The 23571-nt window shown below is 45.1% G+C and overlaps 2 protein-coding genes across 7 annotated transcripts in view; one reads left to right on the top strand and one right to left on the bottom strand.

The window, feature by feature from the left end:
• Positions 1-23571, bottom strand: part of RNF14 (ring finger protein 14) — a 121256-nt gene that overhangs the window by 42763 nt on the left and 54922 nt on the right. For both annotated transcript variants that reach the window (XR_008548090.2, XR_010157032.1), the window contains one exon: positions 12407-12521. The gene's annotated coding sequence lies outside the window, so the exon portion shown is untranslated. The remainder of the gene's footprint in view (positions 1-12406; positions 12522-23571) is intronic.
• Positions 10311-22819, top strand: GNPDA1 (glucosamine-6-phosphate deaminase 1). 5 transcript variants are annotated; one of them, XM_063810800.1, is made up of 8 exons: positions 10505-10836; positions 11127-11216; positions 11463-11592; positions 15611-15712; positions 17172-17354; positions 18382-18566; positions 20237-20411; positions 21365-22819. In XM_063810800.1, exons 3-8 carry the CDS (start codon positions 11469-11471, stop codon positions 21463-21465), a joined length of 870 nt encoding a protein of 289 aa, XP_063666870.1. In that variant the 5' UTR covers positions 10505-10836; positions 11127-11216; positions 11463-11468; the 3' UTR covers positions 21466-22819. The 5 variants fall into 5 exon arrangements, with proteins under 5 accessions (XP_009448125.1, XP_054540622.1, XP_009448124.1 ...); XM_063810801.1 differs by having other exon boundaries at positions 10509-10836; positions 11165-11216; XM_009449850.5 differs by lacking the exon at positions 11127-11216 and having other exon boundaries at positions 10311-10510.

The raw sequence follows: 23571 nt of genomic DNA, 5'->3' as shown, positions 1-23571 counted from the left end.
GTTTTTTAATTTATTACATGAGTTTTTATTCCTTCTTTTCATTACACTACATTATATGTTATGCATACAGGTACAATGATTATTCAAAGTTGAAGCAAAACCTAAATGATTACATTACGTGAAAAATTTCATGATAATTACTTCAGTCTCAATAGAAAACATCCAATGCTATTTAAGCAGCATTATGAGAACATGGGCAGGACAGCCAATATCTTTCATAGGATCATTCAGGCTTTGCTTCAACTTTGGATAAACATTGTACCTGTTTGCATACATCCATCAAAAGTTGTATTGTAATCTACATGTAGTGTAATGAAAAGAAGGAATAAAAACTGATGACAGTGCTCCTTCTTGTCAGTGGACAACATTTTAAAGAGTCATTGATCAAAAGATGCAATGTGATCCTGAAGAACGGAAAAGCAAGTTATGCATGAAAGATGACACATGTGCTTCAGCCAATCAAATTTGAAGAGTAATTCTCAGAGTTGGTAACTTTATGCCTATGTATGTTCAATACACTGGCTTGTAAAGCTAATGTCAAGCATGATTTCTCATTAATGAATGTTCAGTGGCCAAAAGAACAAAATAAATTGGATGCAACCACTGCAGAAGTCATGATAAAATGTAAATGGAACACAGACTAATAGTAAGGAATTTTATACATAAATTCTGCAAAATGAAGAACTATTAGGGAGCACAAAATCTCCAGGGAAATATAATTAAAGAGGTATGTAATTTAGATATTTACAATTTATTTCAGATAAGCAATGAATATGTTACTAAAAGTAATTTACTAAAAGTATAAGTCAGTGCATGCAATATTTTTCTATCTCAGTGTACATATGCACAGGCAATTATAAATAATTCAGATTTCACTGATGTTCTGTACTTTTATTTGTTAAATCTACTCCCTCAGCCTCCGTGCCACTGTGCCTTTGTTTGTGCCTGCCTGTAATGCCTTCCTCCTCCTCTTAAATGATCAAATCCTGGCTCTTTTGAGCCCATCTCAAAACTCTAGTAATAATGGTAATGGTCCCTTAGTGAGGGCTAACTCTGTGCCGGGCACTGTTCTAAGGGCTTTATATATGTTAAATCATTTGCTCCTCCCTGAGATTCTTCTTCTTTTTTTTTTTTTTTTTTTTGAGATGGAGTCTCGCTCTGTCGCCCAGTCTGGAGTGCAGTGGCGCAATCTTGGCTCACTGCAAGCTGTATTTCCTGGGTTCACACCATTCTCCTGCCTCAGCCTCCCGAGTAGCTGGGACCACAGGCGCCCATCACCACGCCTGGCTAATTTTCTGTATTTTTAGTAGAGACGGGGTTTCACCATGTTAGCCAGGATGGTCTCAATCTCCTGCCCTCATGATCTGCCTGCCTCGGCCTCCCAAAGTGCTGGGATTACAGGCAAGATTATTATTCTTGAGACTAATACTACATACAATGTGGCAGCTATTATTTGCCTTAGATGTATTACATCATTTACCCTTCGTGAGGCAACTGCTCTTGATAATAATAGTACATACTGTAAGGTAGATATTATTTTTCCTATTTTATGGGTGAAGCCATTAGGGAACAAAGACATGTCATAACTTACACAGAAGTTACACAGCCCAAAAGTGGTAGAGCTGGGATCCGAAGCCAGATAGTGTGGCCGTGGAGTCCATTTCTGAACCCTGACTTGCATGTACCCTGCTCTGCCCTGTAAGACTCTTCAAGCTATGACCCGCTTTCTCATTTAATGTTGGAGCCACACAATTTATTATATAGTTTTTTTCTTGTGATGGAGTCTAAAATTACTAAATTTGTTCTCATTTCTCCCTTTAAAAGGAATCTGCCATAGACAAGAGGTGGAATCAACTCAAACATCCATCAACAGATGAATGGATAATCAAAATGTGGTAGGAAGAGGCATAACTACCGTGGTGATAAAAAGCTCAGTGAGGCCAGTTGCGGTGGCTCATGCCTGTAATCCCAGCACTTTGGCAGGCTGAGGCTGGTGGATCACTTGAACTCAGGAGTTCAAGACCAGCCTGGGCAACATGGCAAAACTCCATCTCTACAGAAAAAAAAAAAAAAAAAAGCTGGGCATGGTGGTGTGTGACTGTAAGCCCAGCATTTTGAGAGCCCAGGGCAGCAGGATTGCTTGAGCCCAGGAGTTTGAGACTAACCCGAGCAACATAGTGAGACCCCATCTCTACAAAAAAATTTAAAAATTAGCTAGGCATGTTGGCTTATGCCTGTAGTCCCAGTTACTCAGGAGTCTGAGGTGGGAGGATTGCTTAAGCCTGGGCAGTGGAGGCTGCAGTGAGCTGTGATCACACCACTGCAGTCCAGCCTGGGCAAGAGAGCAAGACCCTGTCTCAAAAATAAATAAATAAATAAATAAAAAGTTTAATGATTGCCAAGGGGTTCAGAGAGTTAAATAGGTCCTAAATCATAGTGTCATATAGAATAGTTTCACTGTCCTAAAAAAATCCCCTATATTTTAGGGGATTTTTGACACTATGCATGTGTCAAAACCCATAGAATTTTACAGCACAAAGAGTATACAAATTTTTAAAAAATCATTTAGGAGAAGGATCCCAGGACAGAATGTAGAATGTGACAAAACAATATAACTGCATTAAAATGTATTAAACAACCTCACTGAAAGTTATAGAGGGGGAAAGATGCTGACAAGTAACTTTGGAAATTAGTGGAACCTGTCAGATGAAAGGCAAAAGAAGCTGTACATAAGCACTGTGCTCTATTTGATAAAGTTGTTTCACACGGGAGTGAGGGTTACAATCCTGGTACTGCTATACATGTGTACTGAAATCAATTAAGTAAATGGATGGCAGATAGTAGGGGAAAATGTGGTATATGCATACAATGGAATATTATTCAGCCTTGAAAAAGAAGGAAATCTTGTCACATGCTACAACATGGATGAATCTTGAGGACATTATGTTAAGTCAAAAAATTGTTTAATGGCTATAGTTTCAGTTTTTCAAAATGAAAAAGTTCTGGAGATTGGTCACACAACAATGTGAATATATTTAATACTACCAAACTATAGACTTAGAAATGGTTAAGATGGTAAGCTTAATGGTGTGTGTGTGTGTGTGTGTGTGTTTTTTTTTTTACCAAATTAAAAAGAAAAAGAAAGGCCAGGCATGGTGGCTCATGCCTGTAATCCCAGCACTTTGGAAGGCCGAGGCAGGCAGATCATGAGGTCAAGAGATCGAGACCATATTGGCCAACATGGTGAAACGCAATCTCTACTAAAAATACAAAAATTAGCTGGGCATGGTGGTGCACACCTGTAGTCCCAGCTACTTGGGAGGCTGAGGCAGGAGAATCGCTTGAACCTGGGAGGCGGAGGCTGCAATGAGCCAAGATCATGCCACTGCACTCCAGCCTGGCAACAGAGTGAGACTCTGTCTCAAAAAAAAAAAAAAAAAAAAAAGAAAGAAAGAAAAAGAAAAAAGAAATTATTCCTTTGCCTTCTAGGCTTCTCCCCTCTCTTCTGCCCTCTAAGAAGCCAGTTTTTGGTGGTTTCACATCTGGGCTTTTGAGATGAGAGAGAAGAAGGGAGAAACAACTGAGAAGCCAAAAGGACTGACAGAAGTTTACTACAAGGAAGAGAAGAACAGAGCTAAATTGAAAGGAAAGCAAGGTAGAACCCCACTTTGGCTGGTCATGTGGGTGTGCTGTTGGGGCAAAGAGATTTTTTAGTTAGAATTAAGAATTAGTATCCCAGCACTTTGGGAGGCCGAGGCGGGCGGATCACGAGGTCAGGAGATCGAGACCATCCTGGCTAACACGGTGAAACCCCGTCTCTACTAAAAATACAAAAAATTAGTCAGGCCTGGTGGCGGGCACCTGTAGTCCCAGCTACTCGGGAGGCTGAGGCAGGAGAATGGTGTGAACCCGGGAGGCAGAGCTTGCAGTGAGCCAAGATTGCGCCACTGCACTTCAGCCTGGGCGACAGAGCGAGACTCCGTCTCAAAAAAAAAAGAATTAGTGGTTGGCTGGGCGCAGTGGCTCATGCCTGTAATCCCAGCACTTTGGGAGGCTGAGGCAGGCAGATCCCTTGAGGTCAGGAGTTCAAGACCAGCCTGGCCAACATGGCAAAACCCCGTCTCTACTAAAAATACAAAAATTAGCTGGGTGTGGTGGCATGTGCCTGTAGTCCCAGCTACTTGGGAGGCTGAGGCAGGAGAATCGCTTGAACCTGGGAGGTGGAGGTTGTAGTGAGCTGAGATAGTGCCACTGCACTCCAGCCTGGGCGACAGACCGAGACTCTGTCTCAAAAAAAAAAAAAAAGTGGTGGAGAAAGTTTTCCTGGTTAGCAGTAAAATTAACGAAGGAGAATTTTAAGAGGTGCTCTGAGTTCTGATTTGGATCATCTTTGATTTTCTTCTAGAGACACTAATTAAAATGTTAATTTTCAGTTGCTGGATTGTTTCTCTGAATATCTCTGATGAGAGAATAATAATAATATTAGGTTAAACAGTATGAAATTGCTGATATTTTATAGTTTTTGACCCAGAAAAGTCACAAAATCATATGGTTTAATAACTGGTATTTATTGACCACCCGCCATGTGTCAGGTGCAGTTCCAAATGCTCTACACGTGTCAATTCATTTCATCCTCACAACTATCCTATGAGTGGCCATTATGATTATCCCCATTTTACAATTGAGGGAGCTGAACTACAGGAAGGTTAAGAAAAGTGTCCCAGCTAATTAGTGATTGATCCAGAATCTGAATCCAATGGGCTTCGGAGCCAGTGTTCTGAGCCACTTGGGGCTTTGGCTTTTATGTGCAAGGTACCACTGAGCTACAGGGAGTATGGGAAATGCAGGGAGTAGTGACATATGGCTATCATTATAGGAGGTAAGACAGGGCCTCAGAAAATGAAAAGGTGGAAAACAGCAAGTAGCAGAAAGAAAGGCTCAGCAAAAGCCTTGGCAGGGGATTCCACAAACATGTGGAAGGGGGCAGGATGTTGGAGTATAGGGGTGGGGAGTGGGGAGTCTCTGATGGGTCAGACATTGCACCTCCAGACACAAGGGACTGGCTACAAAGGTTGAATCTCTTGTTTGCCACCCTCCCCATTTGTGGATTTTTTTCTGAGCGTATTAGATATATTGCTGCATAACAAATCACTCTCAATTTAGCAGCTTAAAACCACAAGTGTTTATTATCTCACAGCTTCTGTGGGTCAAGAAATCAAGAATGACTTAGTTGAGTGGTTGTGGTTAAGGGTCTCTCATGAGATTTCAGTGAGGCTACTGGCCAGGGTTGCAGTCATTTGCAGTCGTGACTGGGACTGGAGGATCTGCTTCCAAGATGGCTCCCATGGCTGTTGGGAGAAGTCTTGTTTCCTCGCCACCTGGGCTTTTCCATAAGGCTGCTCCAGTGTGGAAATGGAGCAGCTGACATCACTGAGAAAGTGATCCCAGAGAGAAAACAAAGAAGAAGCTGCAATGGCTTTTATGACCTAACCCTAGAAGACACACCCATCATTTCTGCACTATCCTGTTGGGTTACACAGGTCACCCCATCCACTGTGGAATGGGACTACATAAGCGTGTGAATCACTAGGAGCCGTCTTGGAGGCTGGCTGTCTCTCCGAGTTACTAAAATTCATAAAAATGTAATTCCTAGAGCCTGGAGGTCCACAAGGGTATGGTCTTTGCTCTTTGTTCATTGTTGTGTCCCCAGAACCTAAAATAGTGCTGGGCACATAGTAAAGGCTCAATAAATATTTTATAAATGAATGAAAAAGAAGACTGCAGGGCAGGTGGCAATTTACTTGGCTTGGATGGAAGCATAAGATTCATTAAGTTTTCAAGGTTTTGTTGTTGTTTTTCCTTCAAGACAAAATCATTCATTTCATACAAATATTAGGCAGAATGTATCCTACCCCACAGCACCCACTTTGAAAAAATATGATGAGTCAATGAGACGATGCTTTAAAAACTTTTAGCACAGTGCCCAGCACAGAGTAGATGGTCAATTACTTTGATAAAATCTTTTTATTAAATTTTTTTTTTTTGCCAAATGGGGCAGGGGGGGGGTTGTTTGTTTGAGACAGAGTCTTGCTCTGTCACCCAGGCTTCAGTGCAGTGGTGCGATCTCAGCTTACTGCAACCTTCACCTCCCAGGTTCAAGCAATTCTCGCGCATCAGCCTCCTGAGTAGCTAGGATTACAGGCACGTGCCACCACGCCCGGGTAATTTTTGTATTTTTAGTGGAGACAGGGTTTTACCATGTTGGCCAGGCTGGTCTCAAACTCCTGGGTTCAAGTGATCTGCCCGCCTCTGCCTCCCAAAGTGTTGGGGTTACAGGTGTGACCCACCACTCCTGGCCAGATCAAATCTTAATAACAAGTTAGTGTGTGTCTGTGGCAGATTGTATTTTTTAAACATGGCCATACTTGTACATGTATCCCGTCCAACATGCTCTTCTTATAATATTACTGAACTTCTTACACAGAGAGATGGGGGTCTATGTTTTCTCTTTTTAAATCTGGATAGGGGCTTGTGATTTCTCCAACCCACAGAGCTCAGCAGAAGTGATGCTATATGACTTCTGAGACTAGGTCAGAAGAAGGATACAGCCTTAGCCCATCTTTGTCTCTTGATACGCTTGCCCTTGGAACCCACCACTATGTTGTGAGGAAGCCCAGGCAACAAGGAGAGCCATGTGTGAGTGTTCCACTGACAGTGAGCACCTGTTGTCAAGATGTGTGAGTCAATGAGCTTTCATATGATTCCAGCCCCAGAATTTGAGTCTTTCAGTTGAGGGGCAAGATATCATCGCCACTGTATCCTGTCTGAATTTCTAGCCCACAGAAACTGTGAGAAAGAAGTCATTATTGTTGTTTTAAGCCACTAAGTTTTGGGGTAATCTGTTACACAGCAATAGATAACTAATAAAATATCCTTCCAGAATTTCCTCTAACTAGCTTCAGGGGAAAATGATATTTAATTATGTATTCACTCATTCACTCACTCAACCACGAAACCCAAAAGGGTATGTTTGGCTTCAGACATGCTATTCTAGGGGGCTCAAATGATGTCATCAGAGTTCTGTGTCTCTCTTCTATTTGTTGTACCTTTCTGTAGCTCTAAGCTTTCCTCTGTTTTACAGCTCAAGATCTCAGGAGAAGTGTATTTTCCCCCAGTAGTGGCATAAACCCTAAGGAAGATCTGAATCACCTGCTCTAGCAGTGAGTCATGTTTCCAATTTCAAGTCACAGGAAATTCTCCTAACAATGATTTAAGGTTTAAGCCATAAGGACATTTACCATTTACTTAGAAGAAGTCCAGAAGTAGGAGATCCCAGCACTAGTCAGATATCAAGGACATAAGTGTTTTCCCTCCTCCACTCTATCCTTATGCTTGGTGCCTCACAGTTACAACGTGGCCTCCCCAGCTTCAGTCATCACAACTGCCTTCAAGGCAGGAAGGAAAGGGAAGGAACCAGAAACCGCCAGTTTGTTTCTCAAGCACAGCACTTTTCTCAGGAAGTAAAATATCTAACCAGAAGCCATCCGCCTCCCTCATTGGGCAGAATGAAGTTACTTGGCCACCCCGTAGCTGTGGGAGAAGCTGTGAGAGTCGTTGACTTTCCAGTTTCTCCAGTGGGAAGCAGCAAGGGAGAAGGAGTCTCTGAATGGCTGCTGGGTTAGTGTCTTCCATGCCTGCCTCGCCTTGAACTAATCATGGCCAGAGCCATGGAGTCTCTAATTGGTTCGCTCCTAAGTCAAAGGGTAGTGCCAGCACCACACAAACTCTATGAATTGAGCAGAATTTGGGAGGTAACATCTGGTCAGTTGTTTGCCCAAAGCAAGGGTGCATTAGAAGGTATAAAAATATCTGACCATACAAGAGTTGCAGAGTGTTCCATTGTATGGATAAACTCACAATTCTTTTAATTTGGCAACTTTAGTTCCAAGACAAAAGGATGGGAGGATAGGTGTGGGTAATAGTTTAAACACAGATGTGGAGTAGGAGGAGTACAGGGAGACAGGAGGTTAGGGCTAGAGAGCATTTCAGTATGGTTAGAGAGTGGGCTGTAAGGAGGGTTAGGAGGAAATAAGGGGTAAGTAATAACAGCTGGCTGTGAATGCCATGCTATACTAATACTTCATTTAATAGTCACAACAGCCACACGAGGGCAGTATTACTTAATTTCCACTCAATTCTTATGTTTCAGGTAAGAAAACTGAGACCTGGAGAAGTTGAGTCATTTGCTTGAATTACGCACTAAAGAACCAGAAATTAGCCAGACCAGAATGGAAATGCAGGTCTTTCCGATTAGTCCCCACGCTGATCCAAGAGCCTCCAGGCTTCACAGAGACCCTGCACTGGTTCCCTGCAGAAGGGTTAACTCAGGGGAAATGGGCTTAGTCACCAGAAGTCACTCTCCTCCTGGAAAGGTCTGGATGCAGATGCTGCAGACCTGGCCCATGTTATCAGACGTGATCGGAGATTGGAGTTGGAGCTTCATTGTGAAACATCTGCAGTCCTCAAGCTGAGACAACATTTCTGGCTGGGGGTGGTGGCTCATGCCTGTAATCCCAGCACTTTAGGAGGCCAAGGCGGGCGGATCACCTGAGGTCAGGAGTTCGCGACTAGCCTGGCCAGCATGGTGAAACCCCATCTCTATTAAAAGCACAAAAATTAGCTGGGCATGGTGGTAGGCATCTGTAATCCCAGCTACCCCGGAGGCTGAGGCAGGAGAATTGCTTGAACCCGGGAGGCGGAGGTTGCAGTGAGCAGAGATCACACCACTGTACTCCAGCCTGGGCAACAGAGCAAGACTCCATCTCAAAAAAAAAAAAAAAAAAAAGATTTCTGACTGAATTTAAAAATAAACAAAAACTACACCAACACCAAGCCATTCACAGCCTCTCAGGATTTGGAAAACAAAACAAAACAAAACAAAATAACACTGAGGCAAAGAGCAAGTCCCCCACACTGTAAAGGTATCAGCTCCACCATCTGGTCTCATCAGGGCCTCACCAGATGAAGCCTACCTCTAGCAAGCTGGTCTGGAGCTGCAGTTGGGCCCAAGGGCTGGGTGAGCGCCTGGGGCTGTCCAGTGAGCAGATTCAGCAGAATTGCAGAACGTGGCCACCTGGCTGACTGAGGAAGGCCCTGTCCCGTGGGCATAAAGCCAGGATTCCTTTGGCCTTTTGCTGCTGGAGGAAAACTAGGCTGATTCAGAAGGTCTCACCACTGCTCCCTAGCACTGACTAAAGTTCGGGATGTCAGACTATGAGGTCATATATCACAAGTCTCTGTACGCCTTTGATCCCCAGTTTCACATCAATAAAATGGCGGTAATCATATCTGACGATTGGGCGGGATTCTATGAAATAATGCGCACAAAGCTCTGGCAAAACCCTATGTAATGGAAGATGTTACTGATGACCAGCACTCAAGTCCTTCCTCCAGCCTCCGCATGGAAAGTTCCCAAGTGTCCCTAGAAGTCTGGAACACTCTAATGTTGACTGGAAAGAATAAGATGGATCTCTTTTTCTGATATGGAAGCGTCCCAAATCCAGTCATACCAGCTGGGAGGCAGTGCCCGCTAGCGGTAAAAAGCATGGATTTTGGATTTGGACAGATCCTCCTGAATTGAAGGCACAAGGGAAACCACTTGTGCCTCTGGCCAAGTTAATTTTTCTCTCCAAGCGTCAGTTTCTCCACCTGTTAAAAAGTAACGGCAAACCTACCTCACTGGAGCTTAATAAGGATTAAGTGAAATAATGCAGGTCAAATATCCGAGCCTTGATATATATAAGCCTCATGTGTATGTGTTCCCATTTATGTAAAATAACAGTGTAAGCATATTCAAAGAAAGCAATTCAGAATGTACTCTTAAACTAAGCAATGGTTATCTTGGTGTGGGGAGTTGGGGAAACCAGGGGCCTGCCTTTTTCTCTATTATATAATGCTGCAAAGTTTGATCTTTAAAAAAGGACATTAAAAAGCCCAATTGTACTTTAAACAACAAAAGTTTTAATACTTGGGTAAATAAATGGCATCTAAACAAAGAAAGAAACTGAAGGCAGAGCCAGGCCCAACCCTAGGAGACTGAGGAAGCGATTCTGCTTTGCCTGCCCCCAGCTCAACCCCTGCACTAAAACCCCCCGGCCCCAGCCCCAAGGTCCAGGGGGTTGTATTCCTGGGGGCGACCCGACACCCCTCAAGTCTCCCTCCTCTTGCACACACACACACACACACACACACACACAAACCAGGCTCGAATCCCCGCCTCCCAAGGGAAAGTGTTTTTTAAGGTCTGTTCCAGGGCCTGCCGGGGCCAGGGACTGAGGTGGGACTGAGTGGCCGGAACTCCTCCGCCGGGGAGAGTCGGTCCGGGTAGCTACGGCCAAGCTGAGTCAGCCCGGCGGGCGGCGCACGCGGCGCCGCGTGACCCGCAGCCACGTGACCCGCGCGGGGCCGGGCCGCCGGCGCAGTCGCTGCAGCCGCCGCGGGAGGCGTCCGTGTAAGTGGGTAGCAGGGCTGGCGGGGACCTTCCTCGCGGGCCGGAGCGCGGAGCGCTGCTCCAGCCCTACGGCACTCGGGGTCGGGACCCCGGGGAGCCGCCCTCACACATTTTCCAGGAAGGATCGGAGGGGCGATGGGGTGGTAATCGGGGTGGGGGACACGCTGTACCCCACCGACGACCGCGCGGGCCACCTTCGACTCTTTCCTTTACACTCCCACTAACCGCAGTGCTGGGGGAACAAAATGTCCTCCTTCTGGAGCGATTACCTTTTCCCTTTTGTGCTTTGGGGGAAACTGAGGACCCAGAGGGGTTCGCAAAGCAAGGTGGGCCAGTAGGAAGACCCCTCCGCTAGTCCAGAGAGAGCACACAGCTCCCCAGGCAGAGCTCATTGCCCCACCTGCTGTAGTGGCCCAGCATGATCCCATGACCTCTCTACTTCTGGAGGAAGAGTCGTGGGGTAGACGGCGGGGAGGGGTAGGGTATCCCGTTCCGGTAGGGGCAGGGATGAGGGAGGCGGGGCTGAGCCGAGCATCTATCTGGATGGTAACAGCCAACGTAGAAAATACTAAGTTGTTTACATGCATTCTCTCATTTCATATTACCCGTCGTGAAGTCTGTGAAGTAGGTACTATTGTCCCAATTTTTACATAGGAGGAAACGGCTCAGAGAGAACTTAGGTCCTTTGACCGAGGTCCTGCAGTTGGTAAGTGAAGGAGCTGAGATTAGAACCCAGATCTGCCCCCAGTGGCGCCTCCTGGCGGTCTGTGGGTGGTGGAGACGACTGGCCTAGCCTCTTAGCTCCTCTGTGAATAGAAAGGCCTTTTTCCTGGCTCAGACAGCTTGGGAAGGGGATTGTTGCTGGGTAAGAGAAGCTTCTCCCACCACCTCCATCTCTTTCTCTGCCCCTTACCATTGATTCCTTTCCGTCATCCCCTCTCCCCCACTGCAGGACAAGATGAAGCTCATCATCCTGGAGCACTATTCTCAGGCCAGCGAGTGGGCGGCTAAATACATCAGGAACCGCATCATCCAGTTTAACCCAGGGCCAGAGAAGTACTTCACCCTGGGGCTTCCCACTGGTGCGTTCTTGGATGGAGAGGGTGCCGTGGATAGGGGTGGAGAGAGTAGGCAACAGGGGCCAGGTACACCGGCTCACTCAGCCAAGGGACTTCACGGGGGCTCTGGGGTACTGGTGCTGAGAGAGCACCTTCCTGCCCCTTCCACATACAAAGGACCCAGCTTCCCTTATGGGTTGGTTTAGTCGCTGCCTGTCCCTGCAGAATCCTGGAGCAGAAGGGATCTTGGTTGGCAGGAAGAATTTTATTTTTAGGCTACATCCTAAGTCAGCCCTGTCCACCAGGGTTTCTTAACAGAATTAAGTCCTGATACCCTAAGGCATTCATTTTATGTAATGAATTAATATCTCTTCCCTGCATCTAGAGGGGTACCAGCTAAGTACCATCCTTGGGAGAATTGAAAAGATAGTCACTTAGGTAATTTTCTGTAAGGCTTAATTAAACACAGGACCTAAGTAAAAAACAGTTCTAATTTCTTTTGGAAAAAATCAAAATGTTGCTTTTTCAGAAAGATATTTTGACCCCAGCTCCTCAAGACAAATGTCCTGATTATTTCTTTCAGAGATGGATGGGTTTGCCCTAGTGGCCCTACCTGACCCATCCATTAGCATGTCTATGTGTGTGTGTGTGTTGGAGGGGTCTTCAAACTTGTTATTTTCTTTTTCTTTTTTTGGTCTTCCTTGCAGTCCAGACTTTTTCTGTAAATGGCCAGTAGTAAATATGTTAGACTTCACTAGCCATATAGTCTCTGTTGCAACAACTTAACCCTTCTGTTGTTTGAAAGCAGCTATAATTAGCCTGGCGTGGTGGCGCTCACCTGTAGTCCCAGCTTCTTGGGAGGCTGAGGTAGGTGGATTGCTTGAGCCAGTAGATTGAGGCTGCAGTGAGCCATGATTGTGTCACTGTACTCCAGTCTGGGTGACAGTGAGACCCTGTCTCAAAAAAAGAAAAGACAATATATAAGTGAATGAGTATGGTTGTATGCCAATAAAACTGTATGGACACTGAAGTTTGAACTTATATAATTTTCACATGTCACAAAATATTATTCTTCTTTAATTAAAAAAAAAACTATTTAAAAATGTAAAAACCAGGCCAGGCATGGTGGCTCATATCTATAATTTCAGCACTTTGGGAGGCTGAAGTAGGCAGATTGCTGGAGCCCAGGAGTTTGAGATTAGCCTGGGCAACATGGCAAAACCCCATCTCTACAAAAAATAGAAAAATTAGCTAGGCATGGTGGCACATGCCTGTAGTCCCAGCTACTGAGGAGGCTGTGGTGTGAGGTGTGAGTATTGCTTGGGCCAGGAGGTCGAGGCTGCAGTGAACCATGATTGTGCAATTGCACTCCAGTCTAGGTGACAGAGCAAGATTCTGTCTCAAAAAAAAAAAAAAAGAAAGAAAGAAAAGAAAACCATTCTTAACTCAGAAGCTGTATAAAAACAGGCCACAGGGCCGGGTGTGGTGGCTCACGCCTGTAATCCCAGCACTTTGGGAGGCTGAGGTGGGTCAATCATTTGAAGTCAGGAATTTGAGACCAGCCTGGCCAACATGGTGAAACCCTGCCTCTACTAAAAATATAAAAATTAGCTGGGCATGGTGGCGGGCACCTATAATCCCAGCTACTCAGGAGGCTGAGGCAGGAGAATCGATTGAACCCAGCAGATAGAGGTTACAGTGAGCTGAGATTGTGCCACTGCACTCCAGCTTGGGTGACAGCGATACTCTGTCTAAAAAAATAAAAAATACAGGCCGCAGGCCAAATTTGGCCTGTGGACCAAAGTTTGCTGAGTTCTGCACTAGAGGTTTGTGGGAGTAGTATCCACCTGTGCCTGTGAAACTAGCAATGTCTCAGGCCCTCGGAGGCTGTGCTAACATCCTGTCTCCTAACTGTGGAGAGACCCAACCTCTGTATGGGTCAGAGTCTGGCCTTCTGAAACCATTCCCTCATTCCCATCATTGCAGAGTCAGATCCAAGCTCTTCAGAGTGGCATTCAAGGCCCTCCAAAACCTGGCCTCTCCCTGCCTGTCCTGCTTGAACCAACAGGACAGCGTTTCCACACGGGTTCCTTGGAACATTGCTTCTGATAGATGTAGCACCTGTCAGGGTTCTGAGTGGAAACCACAGAAACCAACTCCAGCTAAATTAAGCAGAAAAGGAGTTTATTGGCTAGATACTGGGAAGTTCAGAGAATTCATGGGAAGGCTAGAAGTTTGGAAAATGGCAGGAGAGAGGAAGCTATGTGGCTCAGGCATAGCTAAGGCCTTGTCACATGGACCAACTGATTATTTTGGGTGGGCTGTGGGGAGCTGCCATTCACTCAGCAGGTATTTATTGAGTACCCTCCATATGCAAAGCTGTTCTAGCCTCTAAGGATACAGCAATGAACAAAAAGGATATGAACTTCTGCCTTCTGAGGCTTAAATTATAATGGGAGAGACAGATAATAATTAGCAAAATATAGAGTATGTTAGCTGGTGGTAAGAGGAAAGGAGAAACATGAAGCAGGAAAGGATAGGGAGTGTGTCGGCAGGGGTGGGGCTGTGCAGTGTTGGATATGGTGGCAGGGAGGGTCTCATAGCCAGGGGCCAGGTTCTGTGGAGCCTTAGAATAACTGGTGTTGCTGAGGGTGAAATGAGAAGCTATTGGTGGGTTTTGAAAAGAGGGGTGACATGACGTAATCTCGATGGGTTTTTTTTCTTTCATTTTTTTAGTTTGCAAAATTTCAAATATTCAAAAAAGCGGAAAAAAACAGGTCAATACTATTCACCTAAATTCACCAGTTGTTACCATTTTGCCACATTTGCTTTTACCTTTCTCTGGCTCTTGTTCTTTATCTACATACACACACAAGTTTTTTTTCTGAACCACGTGAAAATAAGTTCCAGACATCCTGACACTTATCTCTAAATCCTTCAGCACATATCTCCTGAGAATAAGGACATTCTCCTACACAACCACGATACCATCATACCTAAGAAAATGAAAAATCATGCCATCATCTAATATGCAAACTATGTTCACAATTTTTTCTCAATTGTCCACATTTATCTTTTATAGGTTGGTTTTTAAAAAATTAATTCAGTGTCCAGTCAGGGTTCATGCATCTTTAGTCTTTTAATATACAGTGTCCTCCTACCTTTTATTGTGTGTGTGTTTTTATGACATTGACTTTTTTTTTTTTTTTTCCAAGATAGAGTCTGGCTCTGTTGGCCAGGCTGGAGTGCAGTGGTGCAATCTCGGCCCACTGCAACCTCTGCCTCCCAGGTTCAAGTGATTCTTGTGCCTCAGCCTCCCGAGTAGCTGGGATTACAGGCACATGCCACCATGCCCAGCTACTTTTTGTACTTTTAGTAGAGACGGGGTTTCACCATGTTGTCCAGGCTGGTCTTGAACTCCTGACCTCAAGTGATCTGCCTGCCTTGGCCTCCCAAAGTGTTGGGGTTACAGGCGTGAGCCACCATGCCTAGCCATGACATTGACTTTTTAATGAGACTCAACTAGGGCTTCGCTGCTCCTCAGGGAAGTCTTCCTTGAACCCTGAAGCACTGGGTGAGCCTGTGCTTTACCCTATCACAACTGATGTTCCTGCTTTGTGTTCTACTCCTAAATAGTGAGTTATCTTAGAGTAGCTACTGTCCCTTGCTCCCCTGTGTCCTTATCACATGGCCCTGTGCCTTGCACATAGTACCTGTTCAGGGAGTATCATGTCAATAATGAAGTCTGATGTTCACTCAGGTACTAATCAGAGTGATTTCAGTCATCAGTGTGCTGGATACTGGGAGATTCAGCAGTGATCAAGGCAGACACAGTCCTGCCCTCCTGGAGCTTACAGTCTAGTGGCAAAATAGGCATTAAACAAGCAATTAATGGATGGATGGCAGTTAGGATTGGAGTACTGGGTAGGACTTCAGATCTGACAGGTTCTCCCTGTGAGCAGCCCTGACTTATTCCTGTGTACCCTCCGGGCTTCCAGACTTGGGGTGCAAGGGGTGTTCATGGGTGTGGCCACTCTTGCAGGGAGTACCCCACTTGGCTGCTACAAGAAGCTGATTGAATACTATAAGAATGGGGACCTGTCCTTTAAATATGTGAAGACTTTCAACATGGATGAGTACGTGGGTGAGTCTTTCTCTTTCAAGGTTCTTTCCTGATTCTAGGAGAGTGATGTTCCTCCTCTCATTGGCCCAGTCCTGGAGAGGAATCGGGGAGCCAGTGACATTTGATGATAGGCTCAATTATCAATACTTACCTCTTGGGGCTATAAAATGGGGCTAATAAAGCTGACCTCACAGGTTGTAAGCATTAAATTCATTTAATGCTTTTATGATAAAAGATGTGGAAGTTTCTTATACATAACAAATACTTAATAAATATTAGAGTATCTCCTTCTCCTCTGCCTGCTCCTCAACTCCATTCCATTTCTTTCTGGAACAAATGATTGCAAGTGGGATCCTGGCTCGGGTGTTTCCCCTAGGATCTGTGTCTGTGCTTTCTCTTCTGTGTGTGGCCTCCAGCTCCCCTTTCTGCCAGGTACACTTGAAGGGGACCTGAGATTGGTATCCTTCCTGCTGCTGAAAGACTATACCTTGGTCTTCTATCACCTCTCCCTCACCCAGTCCTTTTGAAATAGCTTCATTTTAAACATCCTTTTTTTAAAAAAAAATTGTGGTAAAATACATGTAACATGACATTTACCATCTTAACCACCTTTCTGTGTATAGTTCAGTAGTGTTAAGTGCATTCACATTGTTGTGCAATCAATTTCCAGAACTCTTTTCATCTTGTAAGACTCAGGCTCTATACCCATGAAACAACAACTTCTCATTTCCCACTTCACCAGCCACGGAAACCACCATTTTACTGTCTGTCTCTATGAATTTGACTACTCTAGAATCAAACTAGAGTATATAACTGGAATCATAAAGTATTTGTCTTTTTGACTGGCTTCTTAAACCTAGCATAAAGTCCACAAGGTTCATCCATTGTTGTAGTGTGTGTCAAAATTTCCTTCCTTTTTAAGGCTGATTTTACATATTCTTAATGCTTAACATTAAACATTATTTTTTTTTTTTCCTGGCCAAAAAAAAAAAGTTGATCTGGGGAAGCCCTGAGATAGTTCTCTCTAACCACCTGGTGTTCAAGCTGGGATTTATTCAGGCTGAGTGGGGTAGAACTGGGAGTGGATGGTGGGTTGAGAGGCACAGGGTGAGGGGTGTGCTTGCTTGCTTTCTAAGATGAGTCCAGCCCTACCCCAGGTGGCCAGAGTGTCCCCAGCCTCTAACCTATGGTCATTGCCTTATGAAAAGCAGATCAGAATGTGGGGATTTCCCAGGCCCTTGGTGTGCAGTTACTCTGGCCAAGCCCTGTGGCCACAGATGGTGGTACTGGGTGGGTGGACACATGGATACTGGCTCAGCCTGTGCCGAGTGGCTAGGGGTCAGAGGGCTGGTGCCTAAGGCTCCCAGATGGGCAGACCCCTGGGAGTGTCTCTGTAGGTCAGCATGGTGTCCTGGCATCCTTCTTAGGAGGGGGGCTTTGGCTTGGCCTAGGCATAACCGAGTGTCTCACGGCCCCACAGGCCTTCCTCGAGACCACCCGGAGAGTTACCACTCCTTCATGTGGAACAACTTCTTCAAGCACATTGACATCCACCCAGAAAACACCCACATTCTGGATGGGAATGCAGTCGACCTACAGGCAGAATGTGATGCCTTTGAAGAGAAGATCAAGGCTGCAGGTGGGATCGAGCTATTTGTTGGAGGTGAGCTTGACACTCTGCAGCACACATGTCCAGGGCCAGACCCATGGGAAGGAGGACAAGACACCATGCCTGTCTGCAGACAGCTTCTTCTGGGTGTGCTAGTGACCATAGAGACAGAGGCGGGAGAAATGGGCCCTGCCTGGCTCTGTTACTCAGGAACTATGTTATCTTGGAGATCTCTTTCTGCAGTTTGATGCCTTGTCTGTAAACTGAGAGGTTTGGGTTTGGACTCTGAGATTCTGTCTACTCCCCAGTCTTAAGGTTTTATGGATCAGTCCTGGAACTTATCTAAACATTTAACATCATGGACTCATGTAGTTCCAGAAGGCTCCACACAGCCCCTGTAGATAGCCAGTTGAACCCCAGAGAAGTTAGGTGACTCACTCAAGGTACACAGGTGGGAGCAAGTGTGTGCTTCTTGGATTTGTGCTCGTGTCCTCTGGGCTGCCCTTCTGTGTGTCCATCTATCGCCACCTCTGGAGTTACCCATGAGGGGTAACACTGAACTGCCTTTTATTGCTCTAGAGATCACTCTTCTATACTTCAAGGTGGGCAGGAGGGGGGCAGGACCTCTCATCCTCTGAGATTTTAGAACCTTGGCAGCCCCTGTCCAGGTTCTCTGGGTGTTTTGTTCACTGCACCTCTATCCCAGCAGCAGGACCCTCTAACTACAGGCAGAAGAGACAGAGAAGGTCCACTTTTCTGACAATCTGGGGAGGCAGAAGCTGTTTGGAGTGTTTCCTCCTCAGCTTTTTGAGGGTGATAGCAAGTTAACAATGTCTGTGTGTGCCTCAGATAGACATGGTGGGGAGGGTCTCCTCTGAGACAGTATGGCAAAGAGAAAGAAATGGTAGGGAGGGGGACAGATCACATGTTTAAGGTGTGCCTGCCCAGGGCTGCAAATGAGAAAGGTGACACAGCTTTCAATGATTTTTTTTCAGACCCTAGTTAGGGAAGGAGAGATTGTCCATTCTTGAAATCTTGGATCCCTGGGACTGACAGGGCTGCACGGGCTCTCTCCCTGTAGGCATCGGCCCTGATGGACACATTGCCTTCAACGAGCCAGGCTCCAGTCTGGTGTCCAGGACCCGTGTGAAGACGCTGGCCATGGATACCATCCTGGCCAATGCTAGGTTCTTCGATGGAGAACTCACCAAGGTGCCCACCATGGCCTTGACGGTGGGGGTGGGCACTGTCATGGATGCTAGAGAGGTAAGGGCATAAGGGCCCCACCAGCCTTGCGCTGGTGGACTTGTCTTTCTCTTGTTAATCTTAACTATACTGGTACCACCTACATTCTTATTAAAGATGAAGGCATGGTAAATAAGGCTAAAATCCCTGCTGACCCTGTTACTCACTGTTCCTCTTGCGTCTTTGGAAGACATCATTATTCCCAGTGTGAGGTGAATCCCTTGAGCACGTTTTTGGTGCCTTTGGCTGACTGCCTGGGACAGCAGGCTCTCTGGCCTCAGGCCCCTTTCATGCTTTTCACAGGCAGAGAGGAGGCCAGCATCGCTCATGTTGGAATATTTGTACCTGACCAGGTATGGAGAGAGGGGTTCCCTTGTTCCTTGTAGTTGGTAGAGGTCACTGTTGGGACACCAAGGATGCTTGTGCTTCTAGCCCCGTGCTCAGAGATTAATAAATGTGGTGAAGTATGATTAAAATATAAGTGTTTTAAACTGAATTTAGCTTTTCCCCTAAAAAATTGGCTATCATTTGAATGTGAATTTTTTGTGGTTCCAATTTCCTTATTTTCATTAGAACTTTAGAAGCATTTTCTCTTCCTTTCTGACGTGTATAGACATGTTAGATTTACATTTCTTTGCCCAAGCCAATAAACAAGCATCTAAATCAGTGAAAACTTCCCTGTTTAAAGTGAACTTTTGTGAAATGAGTGATGGCACCCAGATTTCTGTTGGGTAATCTTCAATCAGTACATGGGGTGGGGGTGTTTACTCGCTGTTTTTAGCTCTGCAGCTTGGAAACGGGTTTAGGGCCATCTTTATCATGAGGGCATCTTGATCTGGGAAAGGACCTGGGGCTGGAAATCAGGAAATTATCTTTTCTAAAGAGTTCTGGGTTGCTGAGGGGTCCGGAAGAAATAGTCACATTCCCTCTCTGCTTCTGCATTCTAATCTTTTAAGAAAGGAACAGTAAATCCTGTTCACAACTCTGTGGCACATGTGAATTAAAATGAAAGGAAATCTATAGAACTGAGTTTTTTTCTCTTTTTCTGCCCTTGAATAGAGCTGAGTTCTTTAAGATCACTTACATTCTCGATATTTTAACTGTTAAGTGGAGACTGTGCCTTTGTTTTATTATATATTAACAAAAACCATCACCCCAAGTCACATTAGTTCATAGGTTTAACGCTGTGAACTGAAAGTGACCAGATAATGCGGCAACCTTTCTGGGATTCAGCCTTAGAGGCCCCACAGATAACTCCCACCATTGCTTGCAAAGCGCCCTTGCTGGTGGTGCAGGTTGGGAGCCCTCTTTCACAAACTGTGCTTGTGGAGAGTCACCCAGCTGATGGGATAGCAGGCCTGGGCATGGGATGTATGTTTACAGGGCACCTTCATAGTCATCATCAAAGATACCTGGAGGCACTGTCACGTGGTAGTCAAGAACATGAACTTTGGGGTCATAAATGACCCTGGGCAAGTTATTTAACCCCCCGGGGCTCTGTTTTCTTATAAGATGGAGATAATGATGCTGCCTGCCTCGGGTTATTTGTGTGATAAAGCACAGGGAGCACTGAGCAAAAGTATGTTGCATGGTAACCACTTACAATGTGATATGAAAAACAATCATCCTTACAACTGTTTAGGGTGTCTGGAATGCTCCCCTCCATCACAGACTTGTTTTCTGATCCCCAGGTGATGATCCTTATCACAGGTGCTCACAAGGCATTTGCTCTGTACAAGGCCATCGAGGAGGGAGTGAACCACATGTGGACCGTGTCTGCCTTCCAGCAGCATCCCCGCACCGTGTTTGTGTGTGACGAGGATGCCACCTTGGAGCTGAAAGTGAAGACTGTCAAGTATTTCAAAGGTGAGGGAGGTGTGGTTCCAGGAGGAGGTGGTCAAGCTTGGGATGTGCTAGGAGTAAGGAGTAGATCCAGCTTTCATCCTCTGGTCATTTTAACTGACAACTGTAATCTTAAGAAATATCAAACCCAACTGCATCACACTACACAGTCATTTCTGCCTGTGACTGCAAAGATCCATTTCTGGAGATCTGTTTGCTCTGAGAAGGAGGAAAGAAAATGCAATGTGGTCCAAGGACTATGTGGTGACCTCACAGTGCCATTAAGCCTCAGGTTTTCTCTTTTCAAATCTTAAACAAGTGATTCCTTTCTTTTATTTACTTTCTTTTTTTTTGAGACAGGGTCTCACTCTGTCGCTCAGGCTGGAGTGCAGTGGTGTGATCTCAGCTCACTGCAACCTCCACCTCCCGGGCTTAAGTGATTCTCCTTGCCTCAGTCTCCCAAGTAGCTGGGATTACAGGTGCCCGCCACTATGCCCAGTTAATTTTTGTATTTTTAGTAGAGGCGGGGTTTCGCCATGTTGCCTAGGCTGGTCTCAAACTCCTGACCTCAGGTGATCCACCCACCTCGGCCTCCCAAAGTGCTAGGATCATAGGTGTGAGCCACTATGCCTGGCCCTTCTTTTACTTTAAAAGGATGCACACTGCTTTAGGCAAACATGTGAAAATCCTCTTTTACTCAAGTAGGTCAATTAGGAATTTGTTCTTTGCTGAAAAGACTAACCTTTAAATAGCCAACTCCCATAGTGATTGAATTTATAAAAGTTCCATGAATGTAGTACTCACTGTGAATAACTCTTTTTGTACTCTTAGGGTGTTTATCATTTGGGGATCATAGAGAAAAGAGAGAAGTGTCAGCTCTAAGACAAAATTTGAGAGCTCCTGGATGTTATGATTGATAATCAAGGAACTCTTGCCACTGCCTGAATTAACTACTTTTTGTTTTTAATTTTTTGTAGGTTTAATGCTTGTTCATAACAAGTTGGTGGACCCCTTGTACAGTATCAAAGAGAAAGAAACTGAGAAAAGCCAATCTTCGAAGAAACCATACAGCGATTAGCCTGTGCTGGGACCTAGTGTCAAGTACCCATAGGGAAAGGCAGGTCTTTCTGGAAATTGTCTTTAGAAGAAAGAATTGTATTTCTTTAATCTAGTATGGTTACTCCAGATAAGTGGGTGAACTTACTGTTCTTGGCCATGAGGCTGGGAGCCTAGTCACGGAGTTTAGCTATAGGGAGAATGTTTGTAACTTAATCAGAAAAAAAATATCTGCAAAACGTACTCCATCGTTTTGATGTCTGCCAAACCCAGGCTGGGGGTTTTAAACTTTTTGTTCTGCTTCAGCCATGGTTCACACGTATGACACACTCCCGTCAGGAATTTCTCTCCTTACACGCACTGATTTTCAAGTGGGAGGGAATTAGGGGCTTATGTATATTGGATACCACCTCTTTGAAGAGTCTTGAGAGTCCTTCTTGCACAGGCCTGCCCCTTGGTTGAGAACCATTGTTCCAAGTTAAGGCACAAACTCTCAATATCTAAAATAAGTGCAAGGAAGCAGTCTCTTTGGTCAGTAACAAGTGCAATGGAAAGAAAACGATCCCTTCCTTCTTCCACTTTCACAGCTTTTCTCTGAACTAGGAGAACCTGGGGATGGATTTGGGTGGGTGGGGCCAAAGAGGAGGCTTCTATTGAGAAATCCAGAGCCTCAAGGGGCCCAGCCACGTCAAACTTCTCTCCCTCAGGGACTCTCCAGCACCAAAAGGCAGAAGGTGGAAGCCGTTTTTCCCCCAGAGCCCTGTGTTTTTGTGAAAGGCCTCACTGTGGCTCCTGTTTTACATACTCATTAGTAAGTGGGAGGTCCACTGGGGCAACAGACACTGCCACGATTTCAGTGTTGTGTTCAGCCAAGGGGATGGTCTGGGCAGGCAGTTTAAGTGTGAGTTTAGTCACAACTCCTGAGTGTCCCGCTCTCCTGCTTACCTAGGAGGTGAGTGCCAGGAAAATACACCAAATGCTTCTAGTATTGTTTCCCCACTTAAAATAGTCCTGCTTAAATTCACGTGGTGTGGTCTGATGTTCTGAGAACATCAGGAAATACAACCCTTTTGCCCATTTATCCTTCTCCCCGGATCCCAAGGTGGTCTGTTGCTTTGGCTTCCTTTCATTGTCTTAGGCCTTCATGGAGTGGATGCTGCCTCCTCCTGGCTGTTCTTGTGCCTGTTTGAAGCTACTGCTGCCTCCATTTCTGGGAAAGACCTTTGAGAGCCTAGCCCAGGCCTAAGGGCTATGTTTGGTACCAGTGTTTTGTCTTTAGCTTTTCTATGTGATTGTGCCGTCATTCTGTTTTAAGCTCATGGATCAATGGATTTGTTTACAATGTGATATTTTCTATTAAATCCAGTATTTTCAAATAACATGTCATTTGTGGATTTGAGCCCCCAATTTTAGAAGACTCTCTGGGCTATTTATATATTTTAGAAAGAGCTGGTAAGCAAAGCCTCACATTCAGTCCTCACAAGAGCTTGCAGGAAGGTCACAAGCATAGCAACCATCATCAGAGTGAAAAATAAGATTTTATGAAAATGGAGCACTTACAGGAAAAAGGGTAGGAATGAACAGATGAGCAATAAATTGTCATGTTGGGGCTGTACCTGAGATCCAAACGAGGATACAGCTGTTATAAAGATTAAGGCAGATTTGTGATGAGGGATATTATTGCAAGGTATGCAAAAATACATTTAGGTTTTTTTTTTTTTTTAAAGTTAATGAATATCTTAGGTCAATATAGCCAATTAAGGAGGTAGATATAGAAGTTAAAAGAAGGGTTTAATTTTTTTAACTATTTTGAGGCTGGGTGCAGTGGCTCATGCCTGTAATCCCAGTGCTCTGGGAGGCCAAAGCAGGAGGATCACCTGAGATCAGCAGTTCAAAACCAGCCTGGGCAACATAACAAGACCCTGTCTCTACGAAATTTTTAAAATTTAGCCAAGCATGGTGGTGCATGCCTGTAGTCCCAGCCACTCAGAAGGCTGAGACAAGAGGATTGCTTGAGCCCAGGAGTTCAAGACTGCTGTGAACTATAATCGCATCACTGTACCCCAACTCTGGACAACAGAACAGGACCCCGTCTCAAAAAAATATTTTTTTTAGATATAAATCCAAT

The sequence above is a fragment of the Pan troglodytes genome, chromosome 4, assembly GCF_028858775.2.
Source record: "Pan troglodytes isolate AG18354 chromosome 4, NHGRI_mPanTro3-v2.0_pri, whole genome shotgun sequence".
In the NCBI taxonomy this organism is placed as follows: domain Eukaryota; kingdom Metazoa; phylum Chordata; class Mammalia; order Primates; family Hominidae; genus Pan; species Pan troglodytes.
Note: the sequence above shows the minus strand (reverse complement) of the source record. Positions and strands in the feature narration are given on the sequence as shown.